This window comes from Panthera onca, chromosome C1, assembly GCF_046562875.1.
Source record: "Panthera onca isolate mPanOnc1 chromosome C1, mPanOnc1 haplotype 2, whole genome shotgun sequence".
Taxonomy (NCBI): Eukaryota; Metazoa; Chordata; class Mammalia; order Carnivora; family Felidae; genus Panthera; species Panthera onca.
In genome coordinates, this window is record NC_138346.1 from 118803329 (window position 1) to 118824612 (window position 21284).

At 41.3% G+C, this 21284-nt stretch overlaps 1 protein-coding gene across 23 annotated transcripts in view; it reads right to left on the reverse strand.

The window, feature by feature from the left end:
- The window catches only part of LOC132671191 (myomegalin), a 216426-nt gene that overhangs the window by 36077 nt on the left and 159065 nt on the right, over positions 1-21284 (reverse strand). For 21 of the 23 annotated variants that reach the window (XM_060621698.3, XM_060621711.3, XM_060621702.3 and 18 more), the window contains 5 exons: positions 18840-18956; positions 18368-18505; positions 17217-17329; positions 15290-15417; positions 4725-4813 (listed from right to left, as the gene is read on the reverse strand). In XM_060621698.3, the coding sequence (XP_060477681.1) occupies positions 4725-4813; positions 15290-15417; positions 17217-17329; positions 18368-18505; positions 18840-18956 (585 nt within the window). Of the gene's footprint in view, positions 1-2858; positions 4436-4724; positions 4814-14773; positions 15418-17216; positions 17330-18367; positions 18506-18839; positions 18957-21284 lie in introns of those variants that run through there. The other 2 variants (XM_060621718.2, XM_060621719.2) reach the window with 2 other exon arrangements.

Genomic DNA, 21284 nt, shown 5'->3' on the forward strand with positions numbered 1-21284 from the left:
GGAAGCTTCCCTGACTTCCCAACATTGGAGTCCTCAACTGCAAAGAGCACAGCTTGAGACACCAGCACTCAAAGCCGAAGGCCATGTCTGTACCTAAGACTCTAAAAAGGATGACTAAGACGGAAAGCACTCAGCTACGGGTAAAACAGAAGCTTAATTTCACGAGCAGCAGGAGAACCACACCCTCCAACGATGGAGAAGTTAGTGAGGCCACCTGCCCAGCAGCCAATGTCACGTGCTATTATCCTGGTGCTGATGCTGCCAGCCAAACTCTCTACAAATCTAAGCTCGTGAGAAGGAAACAAGGTGGAAATAATTTCAGCACACCTTTCTATTAAAAAAATTTTTTTTAATGTTTATTTACTTTTGAGAGGCAGAAAGACAGAGCATGAGCAGGGTAAGGGCAGAGAGAGAGAGAGGGAGACACAGAATCCAAAGCAGGCTCCAGGCTCTGAGCTGTCAGCACAGAGCCCAACGCGGGGCTTGAACCCACGAACCACGAGATCATGCCCTGAGCCAAAGTCGGACGCTCCATTGATTGAGTCACCCAGGCACCCCAACACCTTTCTGTTTTTTGAGGATCTTTTTGAAGTTACTCTTCAGTGTGTCAACTCAAGCAGGTTATATAGTTTTTCCTCAAAGGAGAATTGTTTTAACTTGAAGACTTTCTTATTGTTCCTCTCCAGTTTTCCCTAGGCTTTTAAAAGTGTAGAAACCAAAACCTGAGTATGACAACCTACTCAGTGTATGACTATTTTAGTGCAAGGATTTCTTGCACATTTGTCCAATATTAATACATCCCAGTGTCATGCTGCTTCATTTTCCTCTCTGTGACTGCACTCTGGGATTCTACTCAGCTTCAGGTATATTGTTATCTTCCAGTTTCCCACCTCTCTCCCACAGCTGTTTCTGGGTCATGTTGTTTCCTCTATGTGTGTCAATAATGTGACTTCCACTTGTCACTTGTAAATTCATTCTGGCTATACAGAATCATTTCTCAAGGGTCAAAGTCCTCAAAATATTTGATGTGCATCTCCAGAGATCAAGGAGTAGCCACTCGACCGGGGATGATTTGTGGAGTTAATCATATGCTTTATACCTTCATTCAGGTCACAAATATATTGAACAGAACAGAGCCCAGAGCAGCTTAAGTGGATCAATGATTGAGCTGCTTGGCTTGGCACAGAGCCATTGACTTTGGCTGGTAACCGAGCGTGGTGAAATCTAGGCTGTGGGGGGGGGGGGGGGGGGGCTGATTCACAGTGTGCATTTGCAATGGCGGTGAGCAGTACAGCAGTTGAGGTTGCAAAGGAAAAGAAAGAAGAAACATGCATGGACACAGTTGCTCATTTCCTAGGCATTTCTAGGGTTCTGAGCCTGGCATTTGTCTCTACGGTCTGCTGCTGGGCTTAGTTAGGACTGGCCTATCTCCGCGTGTGCCACCAAGCATTTGGGACAAAAATCAGGAAAGGGGGACTGGATAAAAACCACTTTTGAAAATTTAGGACCTCAATCCCTCATTTAAACTATGTGATATTACCTTTCTATGTAAACCCTTTCCAACTAACTTCAATAAACACTGCCTTCAGCTTTGAATATGGGCACATTTATTCTTTTCTAAAACTTAAGGGTTCGTTCCTTCTGCCTGAAAATAACGTCTCCCTGTAATGTCTCACCTATTTTTAAAGTACCTTTCTGGATGTATGTTATCTTCTACTGACTGAAATATGCCTAGTTTCCTTAAAAAGAAAGTTAAGAACCATGGAACGTCAGTACCAGGAGGGACCTGAAGGCCCACCTGGTCTAATTTCCCCCTTAAAAATGAGAAAATAGAGAGACGATTTGTTCCCAGGCTAATTTGGGTTTTCTTATTTTCACGTTAAAGGAAGCTTACTTTGGCTAACTTATCTGTAAAATTGAAATACAAATGCATGAAAAATGACTCAGAGTCTAGCCTTTTCAACAGTTTTTCTTTCCCATCTATGGAAAGTTAATATTTCTATATTTCTCCCAAATAAACTCCCAGGGTTTCCAGTCTGTAGGGTGGTAGTATGGATCCTTTAGGCCCACTGTTAGTTGTATCTAACAGGTTCCTCCTCCACCACCCCGCACCATTTCCTAACTCATCTGTTGTAATGCTTCCATGGTATAAACTTTGTTGTATGCGGGGTTTCCTTTTACCCCAGAGAAGTCTACATGCATGTCTGATCTCTCGTTTGCAATGAGTTGTTTTTTGCCCAATTACATTATGTCTCACCATGTAAATCAGTTCTCACACAGCATGGAGGGCATTCAAAATAATTTTTCCTTACATTCTTCACACTAAGTCTACTGACTTTTTCCTCCTTCGTCACATTTGAATCTCGATTCTTGATTAGCTTTTTTCTACTGCAAAAGTTAAAATGAAGGAAGGCACTACTTGATTCATTTCACCGGTGCTTCCCAGGTATTTACAGACTTACATTTGCTTGAGAATGGGATTTTGTGGGAGATGCCTGGGGAAAATTACCAATATAGCTAGACCTGAGACTTCCTGGGGTGAGTGAGTCTAAAAATAAGAACGAAGCAACTTGCTGTGGCCAAAAGATAGCTCTTGCCTTGAAGGAACACCAAGTTGGATGTGCTTGTTAGGGGAAGATGTGTATGCCTGAGGTAGGAAGGTAGCCTGGTGTTGAGTAAAGTTTACCTTCCAAGGACACAGCAGGGAGGAACTCAGAGACTAATTATAAGGGACCATTTCCCTGGAAACCAGCAAACACAGTTTTGAGAATCTTGACACAGAACAGTTATGACAAAAGAAGCTTTATTCGTTTGGTAGCAGGAGAGTCACACCCTCAAAACCCCAGAAAAGTTGAAGTGAATTTACAATGATTTCATACACAAAGGTTCCTCCTACCCCAAACTGGAGACAGATTTTCAAGGACAGATGATGGAAAGAAAATGATGCTTACCCAAGACATTCTTCGTCCAGCAGGTATAAAACTTTGTCTATCATGAGTCAAGCCCTAATCTAAATGTCTGTTAACTAATAATTTATTAAGTATTGCTGCCAAGTAATAGGGCAGACGTTGCAAGGGAAATATACATGCTCCAATGTAAAGGTTTATTCCAGGGTTGAACTGACCTCCTCAAAATGTGGTCTGGTCATTTGCTGCGTGCTAGGCTATAGGAAGGAAGGTTTGGGAAGAACAACTCTACAAACCAGTTTGCCCACAGCTGAGAATGAGAGCAAAGGGCTTGTGCTACCACACGTAGGTTAGACCGTGTTAGTCAGAATCTGGTTTTCTTCACATCTGTGTCTCTTGTTCACTTATTCTGGAATTAATCGGGTCCACAGCAGCAATAACCACCAGTGACCGGCAGACATCCCAATCGAACTGTCTTAGAGTGGACATCTGCTTATCTTGCAGATCCCCCTTTTCTCCCCAAAGCTCCTCAGGGACATCAGGGCATGGGAAGCAGAGGAATCTGTCTGGAGGGGCAGTAGTATCCATCATTCAGGTCACAAGCATTGGTTAGGGGGACTCAGAAGAAGCTGTTCAAGCAAAAGGAGAAGAGGAACTCATGCAGGATCTCGAGGGAGACGTGAGGGTCAGGTACAGCTCAAGCAACAAAAAGGGGAGCTTGGTGGAAGGTAAAGAAACTGTGTGGAGGATATGAGGGATCTCAGACAACTACCTACTTGAGGACTACTCATGTCCTCAAGAACCGAAGACTGTGACAAGTTCCGTGAGATGTGAGGAATGCTCGTGTGGGCTCTTTTTCTCATACAGGAGGTATAGAGGCCAACCCAGAAAGCCTCATGTCCCCTGAAGTTTTCCTAATAGCTCCAAGGAAGCCATCACTGGAAAAGCCCAGCTACTTCTGCAGAAGGACAGATACCAATGTTCCACTTTCTCCCCAACAACTCAGAGGCATGGTCCATCTAGGAGACGTGATTGCTAAATGTCACTGGGCAAGGTGGAGACACAGAGGAGTGCCAGTGAGTGCCATGGGGTCACTGTTGGTGACTTAATCTCTGAGGTCCAGGACATTCAACTCTTGAGCTTGAGAACATGCTGGTTTACACCTTCACTGATGGTTGGTGGGAACAGTGTTTCAGCCTTGGGTACCAAGTTCTGAGGTTTGATGGGGACTTGCTCTTGAAGTGTCACCTGCTGGTCACTGGCATGTCACAACCTGCATGGTCTGTTGGTCGCCCAACAGACTTCTCTTTTGCACAACAAGATTTCACCAGGACAGATCCCTACTTTGGAAGCATTCTGATCCTCTCGGAGGTTCTCAGAGAGCACTCTCCTGAAGCAGGTCTTAGGCCTGCACCTCCCCGATCAGCCCTCCGATGACTCCCTGTCTTCTGTGGTGTTTCAGATACAAAAACCCAAGAGGGGAACTGTCCAAGGCCTTGTTGTATGTAAAGATTCTTCTGACGCTAAAGCTATAGATGGTACATGGGAGCAAGGGTGGGAAGGAGGGGGCAGGGAGTGGGAGCAAGAGATAGAAGGAGTAAAAAATAAAAAATAAAAGTAGATTGGAGAGAAAAGTGGAGTGAGGATGGGGGTTGGCAAGGTGGCTGGGAAGCTTGGGGGGGGGGCAGAAGACTGGAAACTGGTTTTTAGTAAAAGATAGCTTCTTACTTTAGGTTCGCAGGGGCTGCAGGAGACCACCAGACCCCAAAGAGCTATGAGCCTTCCACCCTGGGAACCCAGAACCTGACTTGGACTTACCTGCTGGTGGCTGTTGTGTGCAGCCTCCTCCTCGATGCTGTCGGTGAACTCGGTACTAGCATCTTCAGTATCGTCCCCTGCAGCTGCACCTGGAAGTGAGTCCAGAAGAAAAAGGTGACTCCTTTCACAGGTGGCTTTCAGATAGCAGCTACAATTACACTTTTTTTGCACCTGCCTCTGATTTCTTTCTTTCTCCACATGCGTGACCCCCTAGCCAGCAGGGCTGAAGGCAGGACCAGTGTGCCAGATGTGTAGAAAAGCCTTTTTTGCTATCACTATTAGTATAGCATTGGACTAACATACAACTTAAGTCTTAAAACCTTCTATGGCTTTGACTGCACAGACCTGTACCTGAGAAGCTGGCTGTTAGATAGGGTGGTCACCCTTCTCACCTATTTCCAGAAAGCCTGAATTATTCTCTGTCCTGCCAGTCTGGCAATGTAATAACTTTCTCTTCTGAGTTATGGGCCCAACATGACTAATCTTTTCCCCCACTAATGAGTGCTCAGAGGGTCTGTATTTACTCGGGATTAAGGGCACCCGACTTTTCTCATACTTTCCCATCTCTGGGATCAGTTGTGCATGGGGTGACAATCTCTCTGAAGAACACCCCTCTAGGGGCTTTATGTCCTACAGAAGCTCAAGTCCAGTCAAGACTCAAGGCACAGAATGATTTGGGTGCTTCCTAATTCCTTCCTTTAACCTCCCTATCTCTCTCAAACTCTTGTTCAATGCCAACATCTTTTGCCTAAAGGGTTTCTTATACGTCTTTGTCCAAGTGGGTTTTAATACTTTTTTTTTTTTTAGTTTATTTATTTTGAGAGAGAGAGAGAGAGAGAGAGAGAGAGAGAGAGAGATCGAGCAAGCAGGGGAGGAGCAGAGAGAGAGAGAGAGGAAGAGACAGAATCCCAAGCAGGCTCCATTATGTCAGCGGACCACAATCTCACAAACGTTGAGATCATGACCTGAGTAGAAATTAGGAGTTGGATGATCAACAGACTGAGCCACCCAGGCGCCCCATAATACATTCTTTTATTCCTTAAAGATGAACACCGTCACCCTAGAACACAAACATCTATGCCTTGCAATAAGGGACAAGTAGCTGAAATTCATGGTCTGGGCAAAGGTCTTAGACAGTGTTGATCAACAGAACTTTCTGCAGTTCTATGCATGTGCTGCCCAACACAGCAGACATATGTGGCTACTGAGCACTTGCAATATGGCTAGCATGATTGAGGAACTAAACTTTTAATTTAAAAATTCAACTAGCCATACATGGCTAGTGGCTGCCATATTGGACAGAACAGAGCTAGGGCCTTTCTTCCTCTCCACATCTGTCTAATAAGAGACTGTCCATCCAATTTTAGATTAAGACCTGTGGCCCACATTACTCATTTCTTCTGAAAATGGAGGATTTATGATGGTTGATTCATTTTAACACCAAGGAAAATCTACCCTGATACTTCCTGGGTCTGTAGAACAGGTCTTACAGAACCTACCCAAGTTAGAGAAGCTTGAGATCTAGTTCTCACCTCCACAACCAACCTATTAAAACTCCTCTTCTGACCACTGAGTAACCTGGGCCTGAAAGAGATTAGACGGTGGGTCCATGGTTATACAGCTAGTCCTGACAAGAGCTATGCCAAGAAGTCACGTCTTTGGACTTTCAGACAGAGGTAACTCACTATTCCTTTTGGTGACAGATTAGATATTTATTTTTGTTTCTTCTTCCAAGACCAAAGAACCTGCTTCTGAGCTCAGACCTCCATGGATGAAAGTCTCTGCACGAACAGTGACCATTCACTACCCTCGCTGCAGATAAGGTGAACAGGAGCAGTTCACACCTACATTGCATCTCTTGTCATCTGCAAGTTCAGGCCAGAGTGCTTGCAACGACCCAGGCCAATCTCGTTAAAGTATTAAAAGGTAGTAAGCATGTTGCCCTAACAACTTAATCTTATGACTCATTCCATGAATGTTGCGTTAACTTTGGACCGAGTTCCTGTACCCTGTACCATAAAGTCTGACCTACAAAGAGGTATATCCACCACTCAGCACTTTTGGAGATTCCCTGGCAGACAGTGTACAATAGGCATTTCCAATACTCCATCTTTCAAACCAGCCCCAGAACCGTGTCATCCACAATACTGGTTGTGGAAGAACACGCCCCCTACGCTTTGGCGACTCACTGAATCTGGGATGATGATTCACTTGAGGACATCCCAATCCTATCATGCTTATTTTGGAAAATATTCCCTGTACCACAGTAGAGATCAGAATCTTTTATTTTTTTTTTTTTCCCTGCAAAGAGAAGGAATGTCCCACTCAATGACAGATTAAGAAAATATAGTTTTCACATTGTTTTCACATTGAGCTTTGGGCCAGAGAATGATCCTGTGGTTGAAGAAAGCTCAGCTGTAGGAGTTCAGGTCCTCCTCTCCATATTGTTCTTGGTGGCTTGGATGGGGCCATGCTGCCTCACAACCCCAGGGGATTCCTATGCTAGGTTCCAGGAGTAAGGTAAGGGAGGACTAGAAAAAAGTGACTGTCCCTGGTCTTAAAGGCTTTTATCTCATACTTTCTTCCCTCCACTTACCTTTGTCAGCCTTTCTGATGCCACATCTGCATTTTTAGGTAATCTTCTCTTTAATTCATCCAGGGACAGAATACCACAGTTTTGACTTCATCGGGAGTTAGATGGACACAAAGTAAGAATGCCCATTTCATCCCAACATTCCATTACATAATAGGTGTTTTCCTTTTCTTATTCTTAGCTAGCTCAGCCTGCTCTAGCTCCATTGGGGGAACTTCAATGGTTGCTCAGCCTTTTACCAATTTGAGTTAGAATGCTGAAAGCTTTGGGTGGGGGGGCTGGAATAAAGGTGAAAAAAAATTATAGAAAATATTGGAATAAGTTATCCTACGTAGAGCCCTGTAAGTTTACCCTAAACACCTTTCTTTCTGTTTTGTTTTTGTTTTTCGATCAATGATGATAAAAGAACTTCTCTTTTGTGAGGGAACACACTTTCCTAAGCTTTTACAATGCAACAAAATACTATCTTCCAAACTAACTTGGAATGCTCTAAATTTCTAACTTAAAGGCACTATACCTTATATTCACGACCATACTGCTAATTATTTTACATACCCTGAAAACTAAGAGTCTGTCACTTCAAATTTAATTTTCTTCTCCAGGTTTTATCTCCAGGTTAAGTTTTATATGTTAGACTAGAAATTTTATTAAACATTTTTTTTATTGGAGGCTTTGATGGTGGCTCTGAAATTTGAGAAATTGCAAATTTCTCTCTATATTTCACATATATAATGGACGTGGTACCTAAAACTCCCCGTTAGGTTTAGAAAAGTATTTTCTCCCAGCTATCTGGCTTGATACAGTACACAGAAATAAAAGCCTCTAAAATACTTTAAATCCTTAAGTGAAAATTTAATTGTTATGCATACGTATTCTTTTAATCATTCAAACAATAATTGAAATTTTTGTGGAACTTTGTAAGTTGAGGATGGCATAATTAATAAGAATATGGACTCTGGAGCCTGATTATCTAGATTAGATTTCTGCTCCTGTCCTTAGTTATGTGACTTTAGGCAAGTCACAACTTTCTGTAACTGTTTCACCTCTTCCTTAGGGTTAATGGTGATATCCACTCCATACAGTTGTAGTGAACTTCAAAGGATTTGCTGCTTTTGAAGTGCTTAGAACAGTGCTTGGCATACAGTGTGTACCCAATAAATATGGCCTTGAATCAATATTAGTATTATTGTTGGTAAACTGACATGGATCCATGGGCTGAAAAAAGGTGGCCCCAGAACATAAATGTAATCAGCAGAGAGAAATTTTATACCTAATGTTATTAACTGGAAGATCTTGATGGAGTCTATTCTGCACTTCCTTACTTCTATCTGCTTCCCGTAACAGGAGGTTTGAAATAATACTTTTTGGTCTCTCTGCATCATAGGAGAGTCGCAAGAACAGAACTTGCAGCAAGGTAGGATGCATTCTTTTGAACAGGTCTTTTATAAATAGGACTCATCATTATTACATTATAACTGCCTTACAACGCCATCATGTATGAATAAGCCTTAGGGGAAAGGTCATACAGTGTTATTTTCATTCTTCAGTAAAGGAGCCAAAACTGGGTTGTCCCCAAATTCTACTCTACAGTCATTATTGTTTCCCCTTTTAGCCATTTATATTCAACCAACAGAAAAGGAGTAATATTTCCCATATAGTTACTCAGAACATAGCAGGAGTCACATCTGATTTTGGAAGGGGACGGAAAGAGCAAGAACCGTACAGAAGAAGCAGGCGTGTGGTGCTAAGCCCTGGGGTGGTGTTGCCCTCAGTGCCAGGCCCTCGGACCAGATCCTCTGGGCCATCACGCTTGCACTCTTAGGCACTCTGCCCTGTGCTCACCGCGAGAACTCTCGCATGTTCACATCATGAACCAGCTAAAATATCCCTGACTTAAATATTACGATGCTGTGTGACAAAAAAGGTCTCCTGTCAAACTGCCATTTCACCTGCATCCATTCCATTCTGAACCATAAAAAAATTGTAAGATTTCATATAGTCCTCCATAAGCTTCTGCTGAGAAAATGCTTGGACTAGACAGATTCCGGATCTGATCTTGGAACAGAAGTAGCTAGAAAAGAAAACTGCCATCTGCGGTCAAGTCCCTTTAAGACATAACTTTGTCGTTAATCTGCAACATCTCTCAAGCAGCTCTCCAGCTTGTAATTTATTCAGAAAGCATTTTCCAGTGACTTAAAATTCTGTAACATTAAGGAATTCCGCCTGCTCATGGCCTCTTTTTTGCCCCCTCAAAGCACACAAGAAGCGGGCTTTTCCCGGAACATTTGTGGGAATAGCACCACCCATCATGACAACTGGTTCCTCAAATCTCCATCCTGCTTGCTACTGCTCTCCTTCAGCAAGGAGACAAGAAAGAGTTTTTAAGGTAAAGTAGTTCACTTCACATTTCTGGGGGAAGCGTAATGCTATTTCTTTAGTCTCACTTCCTTGAGCGAGAATAATCCAGGTTTCTTCCTCTTCCTTCCTTTAAATAAATACAAAAGCATTCACTGATCCCAGAGCCTTAACTTTGGCTTGGAATTTTAGTATAATAATGATCAAGGGACTGATTGTCCTGTAAGGAAACAAACAAAAAAAGACATGAGCTTTCTCTACTTCTCATAAATCTTCTCAAGAATGAAACCAAATAGTGACTGTTCGGCCTTTGATACTTTTATTGGATCGGTAACAATTTTCTGTGTCTCAACTAAAGTAGCTAAATTCTAACACTTACGTACTTAAAAAGTACACTCTCCATTTCAGCACAAATGTTAACACAGTTGAACACAGCACAGTGCCATGAATAAATGAACTTCCAGAGGAAAATGTACAGATTGTTTTGGTGAAAAAATAGTCCTGTGAATAATCTACTGCCAAGTTATTGGATTGTTTAACATGCCACTTCCTTCTTCATTTAAACTGTTATGAGATCACTACAGTTTTTCTCAACAGCCCTAGGATCAAAATTTTGTGATCAAAGTAAAGCTGTTTTTATTATCAAACTGAATACTTCATGGAAACAGATAGAAATTCATGATTTATAAAACATATTTGTACACACACACGGCTCTAAAAGTTTACAGATTGAGAGGTTGGTATTTTAGAGCAATGATTTTGTTAACTGCAAAAGGTAAGCACTACATATTAATGTTACACCAAAGGCAAAGCTAGCTACATGCATGTGCTAGACAATTCTGAGTTTTTAAAGGGAACAAGGAAGCCAATTTAGTTCATCTACTTAACACCCCTATTCTTCATATTATTTCCTAGCAAACATTTTCTTACTGAACTTTCTATATTTTATCCTTCTAGCTTTAGCAAAAGGAAAACAGTACGATAAATAAAAATTTTTATTTCTGGAATCTGACTTTAAACAACATTTTAAAGGGAAAGTAATGCCAAAAGAATTAGTACATCACTTTATAAGTTTAATCATTCTTTTTTGAAACCTGGTAAAATTCCCATTGTCCACTCTACGTGTTGTGATTCCCTACCACTACCCAACTTCCACTGGAAGCAAATTACAAGCAAAATTTTTATGTGGGAAACTCGTCCTGGCTCATGTGATTATATAGAAAGAAGTTGAGGACTTACCTTTTGTCAACACTCAGACTACTTAAAAGCAACATGTCTTCTAATTATAATAAAATTACGTAACAAAGTTATTACTCTAAATGTCTAGTGAGAGGGTATCTTAAATCCATATTCCAAAATGTTTTAAGACTCAGAAACTATTATCCTACAGAAATCACCCTGATGTATTTTCCCATGGACTCATTCCTCTGATTTCTTATTACCAGGTTACCCCATACAAGCTCCATATTCCTAGCTCCTCTTTCTATAGTCAAAATGGTTCTTTACTACTAAAGGGAGAAGAAAAGCTAAGTTTTAACTTGAAGAGAAAAGAGAGAAAATACTCGAGATGTTTGTATTTCACAGGATGTTAGTATCTGAAAAAGAAAGCTATTGCACTTATTCCAGCTCTGGTACCATTTCTACGAGCCAAGATGGATGATGGACTTTAAGGGCATGGGTCTCTAATATTTCATCCTAGCTTCCTAGGCAGTTTGTCCCATTTCCATGCAGGTCACTGGCGGCAGACCTGGAGAATTACTGCTGAGGCCCTAGTTGAAGAGGCAACTTGAGTTTTTCAGGGACATCCAGTGTGAAGATTCTAGGAATTTTTCATATAAAAAGATCATGAAAGCAGAGAAAACAGTAACTTTATCCTACCAAACAGGAACTAGAGTTTTCTAATACTAGCTCAAGGAAAGCAGAACTATTGAAGTTTTTTTTCCCTCTACGGTTTATAGTCTAAAGGGAAGTGACTGTAGGTAGGTCAACTTCTATTCCTCAGTGGAAGGAACAATTTTTGGTGTAGTCTGATCTGCTTCTCCTTTCCCTAATCAGAGGACCCCAGATTCAACTGGAAGACAGAACACCCAATTTTCTTAAACTGTTTCGAATCTAAAGCCAAACTCCCCAGGACCAGATACCAAATCAGCATAAATTAGCATAAAAGTGAAAGGTCTTTTATGTACACCTAGCCCAGAGGTCACTTAGGTATAAACTGTACAAGCAGGATATACTCAAGAACCTTCTAGGAAAACTTTTGTGGTGAGAATCTAATATCCTGTACAGGTCATGATTTTCTGGATCTTTATAGATCTCTTACTGTTCATAAGGACATGGACAAATCTTTTAAAAATATGAATAAGGAAGTAGAAGTACCAAAAATACCGTGCTGTCCACAGTGAGCGAAGAGAAGGGCGTGTGGGAGAGGGGTGGGTAAGATTAAGGAGAAGCGTGCATCTATCAAGGCAAAGGCTGGCAATATTAAAATAGCCCAGTTGTGCCTTTTCAGAAAAATAACGTGGCTAAACAGCTAAGAAGGAAACACCAGAAAAACGCTGACTTATACGAGGCACTAATAATCATCAGACTTCAACAATATAAACCTGCAACAGAAAAGAATTTAAGGGAAGTATCTATCAAAAGGACTCCCATTTCACTCATTAAATAAATCCTGGAGGTCCTTTACAACTCTACAGCTCTAAAATTATAGACTTCATCTACCCTGACCTCTTACCATCATTACTTTGCATATTTGCTATTATTCAAAAACAAAATGTAAGAAAAAACAAATCTATCCATATGGATTTTACTCAATTTAAGTTGTATGCTTCCAATTAATCATGGCCTGGATGTAATTCATTCATTTTCTCTCAAGATTTTTTCTTTTTTTTTTTTAAATTCAAGCACAAGGTTCTTGTGGGGCTCAGCCTCTGACTCTTGATTTCGGCTCAGGTCATGATCTGATGAGATCTGTGAGACTGAGCCCAGCGCTGGGCTCCATGCTGAGCATGCAGCCTGCTTAAGATTCTCCCCCCACCCCTCCCTCTCTCCCCTGCTCGTGCACGCTCAAAAAAAAAAAAAAAAAAAAAAAAATTAAATTATTGTAATGTTGAAAATGCCTGACAAAGGTAAAATAATCTAGTAAGATAAAGGGTCTGTACTCCTGAAGAGAGAATAGAATCATTTTATATCATGCTTAATAGAATTATGTGAATGATGTGGCCTATCACAGCATCATCTGTCTATGGGTTATAGAATAAAATTCATCAGAGTCGAGTTCTCTAATAAGATGCCAAATTATCCCACAAACTGTTAGACTAGCAACCCCTCTCCAGGTAGCACTGTTTGCAAGCCTCATTCCAGGACATTAGTAGCAGATTTTAGCCATATCTATGGTAGCAAAATCAACCTCTTAATTTACCCTTTCTCACAAAATCACTTAATTTTCTAAAACGTTCCCCAAGGATCAATATTAAAGTAACTATAGCACTAGTCTGTCTCTTTGGGACCCAAATCAGGACCAGAATTCACTTACTTTCCTCCCCTGCTTATCTATTATGATAATTTTTCAATAGGAAGTTGGGTTTCTCATTATTCATCCAGCTACTTTAATATTTCTAACACTTAGTAACAGTTCAGGATACCAAGGGAAATTTCTACTCTTGGAGGAGGATAGAAGCAGGGGTAGAAATTATCAGAAATTACTGTAATCACTGAGTCATTAGAACCCAAAAAACCACCCATGTTTGAATCTAAACAGGACACTTGAAAGCTTCCTTGGTCTGTTAGCAAAATTAAGGAAAAAAAAAAAAACCAAAACACTTCCTAAATGCGTTATAATCATATGACAGACTAGTCTTTGGTGGGTTTAAGTTTCTATAAGTTCAATTACCCCCTCTTTACTTCTAGAACATTACAAAAAGCTATGTGCAGATGGTCTCTAAAGACTAGAAGACTAAGAAAGTAGATGGTTCCTCTGACACTTCCTATCTCCTTCCTCAAATGACCCCTCACCCCAAAGGCCATTAAAACTTAAAAGCATTTCCATGAAGAGAAAGGCTTAAGGCGATCAATCTTTTGCAAAATACTTAATCAGAACATCTCAGGGTGCTTCTCCTGGAGAACATTTTCTTCCCTGTCCATTTTGGTTTGACTGTTGTTACAGACATGGCTAAGGTTACAGAGACTTGGACAGAATTTAGAATGTAAGGCAACTCGTGTCAACCCACGAATGTGAAAGAAATACAAGTGTCATGTAAAAAATGGAGGGAAAACAGAAAAACCATTGGGTGCCCCCTAGGTGAGAAAGAGTATGCAGTCACATTTATGATGCTGGAAAGCCTCCAGTCCCTGTTCACCAAATTCTGTGTTTAAAAACTAAAATCTCAGCTTCTAATCTAGGAAACCTGCAACCAGCAGAAATACGAAACCTCAGGATGTTGAACCCACAAAGCTCCAAAAAATCCTGGTTACTTTTTACACTCTTGGTATTTAAGACAGTAGAAATACAATCTACAGTGCCCCTTTCCTTATGCATCTCCTGCTACCATAAGAAAGCACTGAGACAATGACCAAAACCTGATATGTGATTTTTTTTTTTCTAAACTATTCAAACACTCCAAAGCTTATTATTTTAATATGGAGTAATGTATAAGCACTAAAACATGAAAAACACAGGACTCCATCTAATGCCACTACCAAATGGCTGCAATAGGCTATTTAGTGAGATGCTGAATTTAGAGGGGGACATTACATTTGAAACTATCTTTTTTACATAAAGAATTGTGACTCTGAAAGACATGGGAAGCGTTCTTATTAATGTTCTGACTAAATAGTATACTCTTGGTTTAAGAAAAAATACTGATGGAATTTCATCTGCATCTAATCTAATTTCACTATCCATTTGATTCAATATCAACTCTGAAACAGTATCAGAGAAAAGGTTCACCGTAAACACTTGAATGGTCTTTGCCTCTGCTCTTCAGCTTGACCCTTGACCCTTCTACTACTTGCAGTGGGCTACGGCAAGACTTGGCTTTGATTACCTTCTGAGAAGGGTTATACCACTTTTGCAAAGTCATTCTTATGGACATTTAATCTCTCTCTTTTCTCTTTCATCTTGAAACTTTTATTTGATTAAAAAAATCCTCTCTCTCAAAGAGCAGGAGTTGACTGAATGGCAAAAATAATACACATGCATGCATTTATGACAGGATATGGTACATATGAAATGGGCGGTGAGGGCGGGGGAGGAATAAACTTTATTGGCCCACGGAAAGAGAAGAGGGAATGAGGGGGGCCGGGGAAAAGAGTGAATACGGGTGGGAAAACTGAAATGGAATGATTTAAAAGGTGCACATTCATTTTGTAACCTCCGCCATTCAACTCAGAGAGAGATCTGCACAGCGCCGCGCAGGGAGACCAAAGCGAGTTTCACTCTGTAGCTGATGCTACTTGCAGCAGTTCTACCATTACCAGGTCACCATTTAATTCTGCCAAAGCCAGACAAGGCTCTCGGGTTAGTGCAAACAAGGTTTTCCATCCTGGGCTGAAGTCTGACCCGCCAGTGCTCAGAAGGCATGCTTGTGACGAACTCGCACACTTTCCAGTTCCCCACCTCCAATGGCGGCCAGGGTCTCCAGCCTGCTTAAGCGCTCCAGGCTTCTTCCAAGAACTTCTTCTAGCCGACCACGTATCACCTGGACCCCTTCTAGTTCCACCTGCAGAGTTCGGTCTCTCTCAGAGCTGAGTAAACACGCCACATGGAAGGAAAATGGATTAGCTGTCGACTGTAATGAGTCTACATATACTTCCAAAGAGTCGTGAGACTTTCTAAAGGATGCTCTCCAGGACACAATCAATGAACACAGTCTTTGTTTTGGTACTGTTACTGTTCATTGCTGACAGATTAGCAAGGCCTGCTCCTTTATGCTAGATTCTGGGCCAATGTCACATAAAACTATAGCTCCTAAGACTTATCTCACACCTCTATAGCCAACATAAGAGAAATTCTGCTTTTTTAAAAAAATTTTTTTTTAATGTTTATTTATCTTTGAGAGAGACAGAGTACAAGCAGAGGAGGGACAGACAGAGGGAGACACAGAATCCAAATCAGGCTTCAGGCTCTGAGCTGTCAGCACAGAGCCCGACGCGGGGCTCGAACTCATGAACCACAAGATCATGACCTGAGCTGAAGTCGGACGCTTGACCGACTGAGCTGGGACCCAGGCACCCCAAGAAATTTCACTTTTTGACTAAGAGTATTCGTTTCTGAAAAAACAAAACCAGGAAAAACTACATGCAAACTGAAGCAATACTGAGGCAAACAGGACTGCTATTAAAGATAGGTGTTCTCTTGGGGCACCTGGGTGGCTTGATCAGCTCAGGTCATGATCTCACAGCTCGTGAGTTTGAGCACCGTGCTGGGTTCTGTGCTGACAGCTCAGAGCCTCGGTTTCGGCCCTCTCTGGCCCTCCTCTGCTCGTGCTCGGTCTCTCTCTCTCTCTCTCTCTCTCTCTCTCTCAAAAATAAATAAACATTAAAAAAATAAAATAAAATAAAGCCAGGTATTCTCTCATTTGTTAACCAAACTTGACACAGCGTTAAAAAGGAATCCAGTTCAAAGACTAAAGATCCAGAGATTCTTTAAAAAGTAATACAGTCAAGGGGTGCCAGGGTGGCTCAGTCGGTTAAGTGTCCAACTGAGGCTCAGGTCATGATCTCGTGGTTCATGAGTTTGAGCCCCCTGTTGGGCTTTCTGCTGACCACTCAGAGCCAGGAGCCTACTTCAGATTCTGTGTCTCCCTCTCTCTCTGCCCCTCCCCTGCTCATGCTCGCTTGCTCTCTCACTCAAAAATAAACGTTAAAAAAATTTTTTTTGAAATTAATACAATCAAGTTGTCCTATCATACCTCTCTTCTGCTTTCATTTTCTTCAAGGAGAAAGAAAAAAAATGCTTAAACTGAATACCAAACCAGAAGAAACTGAATAGTAAAATAATAAAAATTAGGAAAGAGAAAAGGGGTGAGGACCAAAGGCAAATGAGAAAAAAAATTAAGGGAATAATAGAAAATGAACCAGAATGCTATAATATACATGACCAAAAATCAAGAGGTACAAGCAAGCATATTCATCGTGATGGCTAGCAGTGATCCTGGATTGATATCGGCCATCACGGTAAATATATTTTCTTTCATGATACTCAGTGAGTATCAATACCCTTTATATCCTTACTCTTGGAATAGAACAGCCCTTACCAGGACATGGAACAGAGGAAGGAAAGGAAAATACATTGAATGTTTACTATATGCAAGGCATTATTTGAGACATCTGACAAGTCTTCTCATTTGATCACTGTGTAGCTATATGAAAATAGGGACTATTTCTGACTTGAGACTTAAACACTAGGCTCAGAGCCATCCACACAACAAATGACAAGTTCAGTAGTGCCAGTGTCTTTGCTCTTTTTTTCTTCCTGCTTCGAGATCATAAGTATCTGTGCCTAAAGATGAATAGAAGGATATATATTGCCGTCACTCTCTTACCTCTCTGGATGGGCATGGAACTTCACCAGACTGCTATAGAGCTGTCTCTCTGCTTGCAAAGCCTCATTGAGCCGACTCCGTTCATCTACCAGCCCTTCAAGCATTAGCAGCAACTGAGGAAAAGAAGCAATATGCAAATGGAGACAGGAGACACAAAGCCACATTGGATCCCGAGAAAGCAACCAAAACAACGTACTAGCATGTACTATGACCAATAAAACTCACTATCTAACTACTTAAGCTTTCTGTTATATTTTACAGTTTTCAAATCAAATCACGCAGGGGCGCCTAGGTGGCTCAGTCGGTTAAGAGTCCTGCTTTGGCTCAGGTCATGGTCTTGTGCTTTGTAAGTTCAAGCCCCTCATCGGGCTCTGTGCTAACAGCTCAGAGGCTGGAGCCTGCTTCAGGGTCTGTGTCTCCCTCTCTCTCTGCCCCTCCCCTGCTTGCACTCTGTCTCTGTCTCTCTCTCTCAAAAATAAATAATAAACATTAAAAAAAACAAATAACCAAAACTCTATAGGGTAGATTTCAAGCATGGGAGATAAAAGTAGAAAGAGGAGTCAGAAGCATGGGAAAGAGGCTAAGAGAAGAGAGTGAAGGAAAAGAGAGGAAAGGTCAGAAGGAGACACACAGTAGGACTTACTGGTATTTTCATTCATTCAATAAATATTTATTGAGCACCTTCTATTGCCAGGCTCTGTTCTAGGGATAAGCCTACTATCTAGTGGGTGGAGGAGACACCATCGGTCACAGACATGTGTCACGGTGAGCCATAATAAGTGCTGCAAAGAAGGTGAACCATGACAGTGTGCAACAACAGAGGTCTGTGTAGGTGAACTACTCCAGTTAAAAGCTAGGACTGGAGTGAAATGAGTAGTTAGTGAGAGAGATGATAACGCAGACAGGGAGTATAGATAAGTAGGTCTTTTTTAAAAAGTCTGGCACTGAAGAAAGGTCAGATATGGGGTGGTAGCTACCAAGGAACTACAAACGTTAGGGGCCTCTGTTGCTGCTACTGACCAAGGCAGGAAACTTTAGAGCACAGATTCTCTACAAAAGTCCATCAACGCCCCTTCATAAGTAATGGAGAATGACAGCTTTTCCGTTGTCTATTTCACAATAAAAATAAGGTTTATATTTCAATAACTTACTTGTTGTCTTCGATTTCCTGAAGCTTCCTGACCCTGTGATTCTACTGAAGCAACTTTTTCCCGAAGTAGTAAGACTTCTTGGGTCAGGCGTTCCATAGCTGGTATGTCTTCAGGATCAACCAGTTGCATTTGCAGGTCCTAAAAGTAAAAAAGCAAAAAACAAAAAACAAAAAAACTAGTAATAAAAATGCTATTAAGCGGAGGAGCAAAGGAGCAAAGGTCCCTGAAACAGTCTACGCTGTCAAGTGGAATACTGATAAGTCATACAAAAGTAACAAACATTCATTATGAAATCTCAGAGACTCTAAAGAAGTCAAAGAGAATATGGTGATATTTAAGAGGCTCAGACTAACAGTGCATCAAGGAAGCAAGCACTTGGCCGGGGGACTCAAAGTATTCAAATGTCTGAAGGTGCCCTACAGGATTCTGAGCTGTAGTCATTTCCAATGGTCTTTAAAAAGCTTTGAAAGACCTTTATGAGGTCTTCTTTTATCTGTATGTTCCTGGTCAGGGACTCCAGATCGGCCGCCTGCACCTGCAGCTCTTCCTGTTGCACAGCCATCACAGACTGTAGTGCAGAAAGTTCCATCTGTGGAGAGGAGAAATCCTGAAGTTAGTGGGTAGAGGAGACGGCATCTATCACATCTACATTTTAACACCAAGGCCAAGGTTTTCCCACATTATATCACCATCAGTCAGTAATGCAAGTAAAAACTAGAAGATGAATAGTCCTCTACTGGATCAGATCAATAAAGCACAGAGTGTGGTATGGTACGAAGGCGTGTTTTATGGGAAGCTGTAATGGTAGTTTTAATGATGTCCTCTGCTTTAGTCAGCACTATAAAACATCAAATTTGTTTAACTAATGAGTTTATTATGTTGCTTAAAAAAATAGGTCACCGTTAGCAGGTGAGTGAATCCTTCCAACAACCCTACAGAATAAACTTCTCTTCTGTTCCCCAATTTACATATGAGGTGACTGAGGCTGAGAGAAATTAAGGAACCTGTTCCAAGTCCTGGAGCCAGGAAATGGCAGATCCAGAATGCAAACTCAAGGAAGCAGACTCCGCACACGAGGCTGTCATGCCTTTCCTGCAGAGTCTATGCATCCACATGTTCTTCGTGGTAACGGCAAGTTATTTGTAAGTAAACATTTTAAGGAACTATTTTGAGATATGTGAAGAACACAGGTGTAGGGGGCACCTGGCTGGCTCAGCCAGTAGAGCACGCGACTCTAGATCTCGGGGTTGTAAGTTCAAGTCCCACGTTGGGTGTGGAGATTACTTAAAAAGAAAGTCTTAAAGAAAAAGAAAATAGGTGTGACAAGGAAGACAGATGACACACAGAGAGTTTAAGGCACAGCCAAGCTTCCTAAAGGAAGCAACACCTCTTTAATATATAAAATGTGAGTTACCTGCAATAAAAATGTTACTTCTACCTCCATCAACACTGACAGTTCACCATGTGGGCTCCTGATGATTTGCAACTACACAAAGTTATCTGGTGTTCTGGGCTACTGTGGCATGTTAGGAAGAAATGCTTCTCCCATTTCCTCACATGTTGAAGGACCTCAATTAATATAACTCCTGACCTTTCTCCACTCCTTTACTCAGCCCCAGGCAGGTAAGGGACTTGTCTTAACGGTATATTGGGGAAGAATAAATGAGGTATGCTTGACTTAGCTCCATCTTTCTTCTTTTGGGGAGGCACCTGTCTGCAGGAAGCCTGTTTTTGCCACTGCTTCTCCAAGGGCAGGCCCACGGTTGTCTGTGACTAGGTAGATAGAGAAGTCTACCCAATTCTGGGGATTGGCTAGCAGGCCTCTTGGTTCTTGCATTAAGTTCTCCACCTAAGCCTTTATCTGTAACACAGTTGGTAAAATACCTATCTGCCACTACTTTATTTCTCAGTTTGTTCAGATCCTGGGTATGAAAAAAGGAAGGCCCTCTTCAGAGGCCTCTATCATTACAGGTGGGTATTTGCTCCACATAAGAGAAATTCAAACATGAGGAAGCTACATTATTGCGGCATGATAAAGGTCTGCAGTGAGGCAGACATGGGCTTTAAATCTTGGCATAATCTTCCTACAAGGCATTAAACTGAGCTTCAATTTCCTCAACTGTAAAAACGGAAAAAAACACCTACTTTTCAGGGCTACGTGAGAATAGAGAAAATGTATTTAAAAGTGCAGGCACTTTTAAAAATGTATTTAAAGCAGGCAACCAGTGAATGTTAATTACTGCCGCCACAGCTACTATTATTTCAAGACAGTAGGGGGGAATGTTTAAAAATTTGGGAAAATTGACATGGCTTTTGGTACATTATCTAATATTAGAGGGAATGTGATAATGAATATATATGGCACCGAACCGGGGAGTGGGAACTGATTAAAGACACAAAAGTAAGCAATATAGCTAAAGATAACTCACTCAAAATAACCATTCATGGTCATAAATTTATGACCCCCAACACAGGACAGAACCAAAAAGTAATATTACACTGAATTGAGTATAGACGGGAAAAACAGGAACGGCATGTGGAAACCGAACTGAAATATCTGACACGAATAATCAGATAATGGCTACAGTAGAACCCCTGCCCCCCAAAAAAGAAAAAAAAGGAGGGGAACTAGGGGATTTTGAAAACTGGTATTTTTAAAATGCCACACAATTTCATACCCTCAAAACTGGAGTCATGTAACAGGAGTCTGGTTATAAGGAGAAATATAGTTATGAGAAAAGAAACAAAGAAGTACAGTAAGAGAACTTGACCACAAATGCGAATACACGTCTTATGTTATAGATTAACTCTGGCAAAGAGATGGACTACACCTGATATAGACTAGCCAGGTAAACTGAAGTTAGGAGCCCATGACACTGCTGACCCTCTGAATTAGTGTTAGCTGGTAACTCTATAC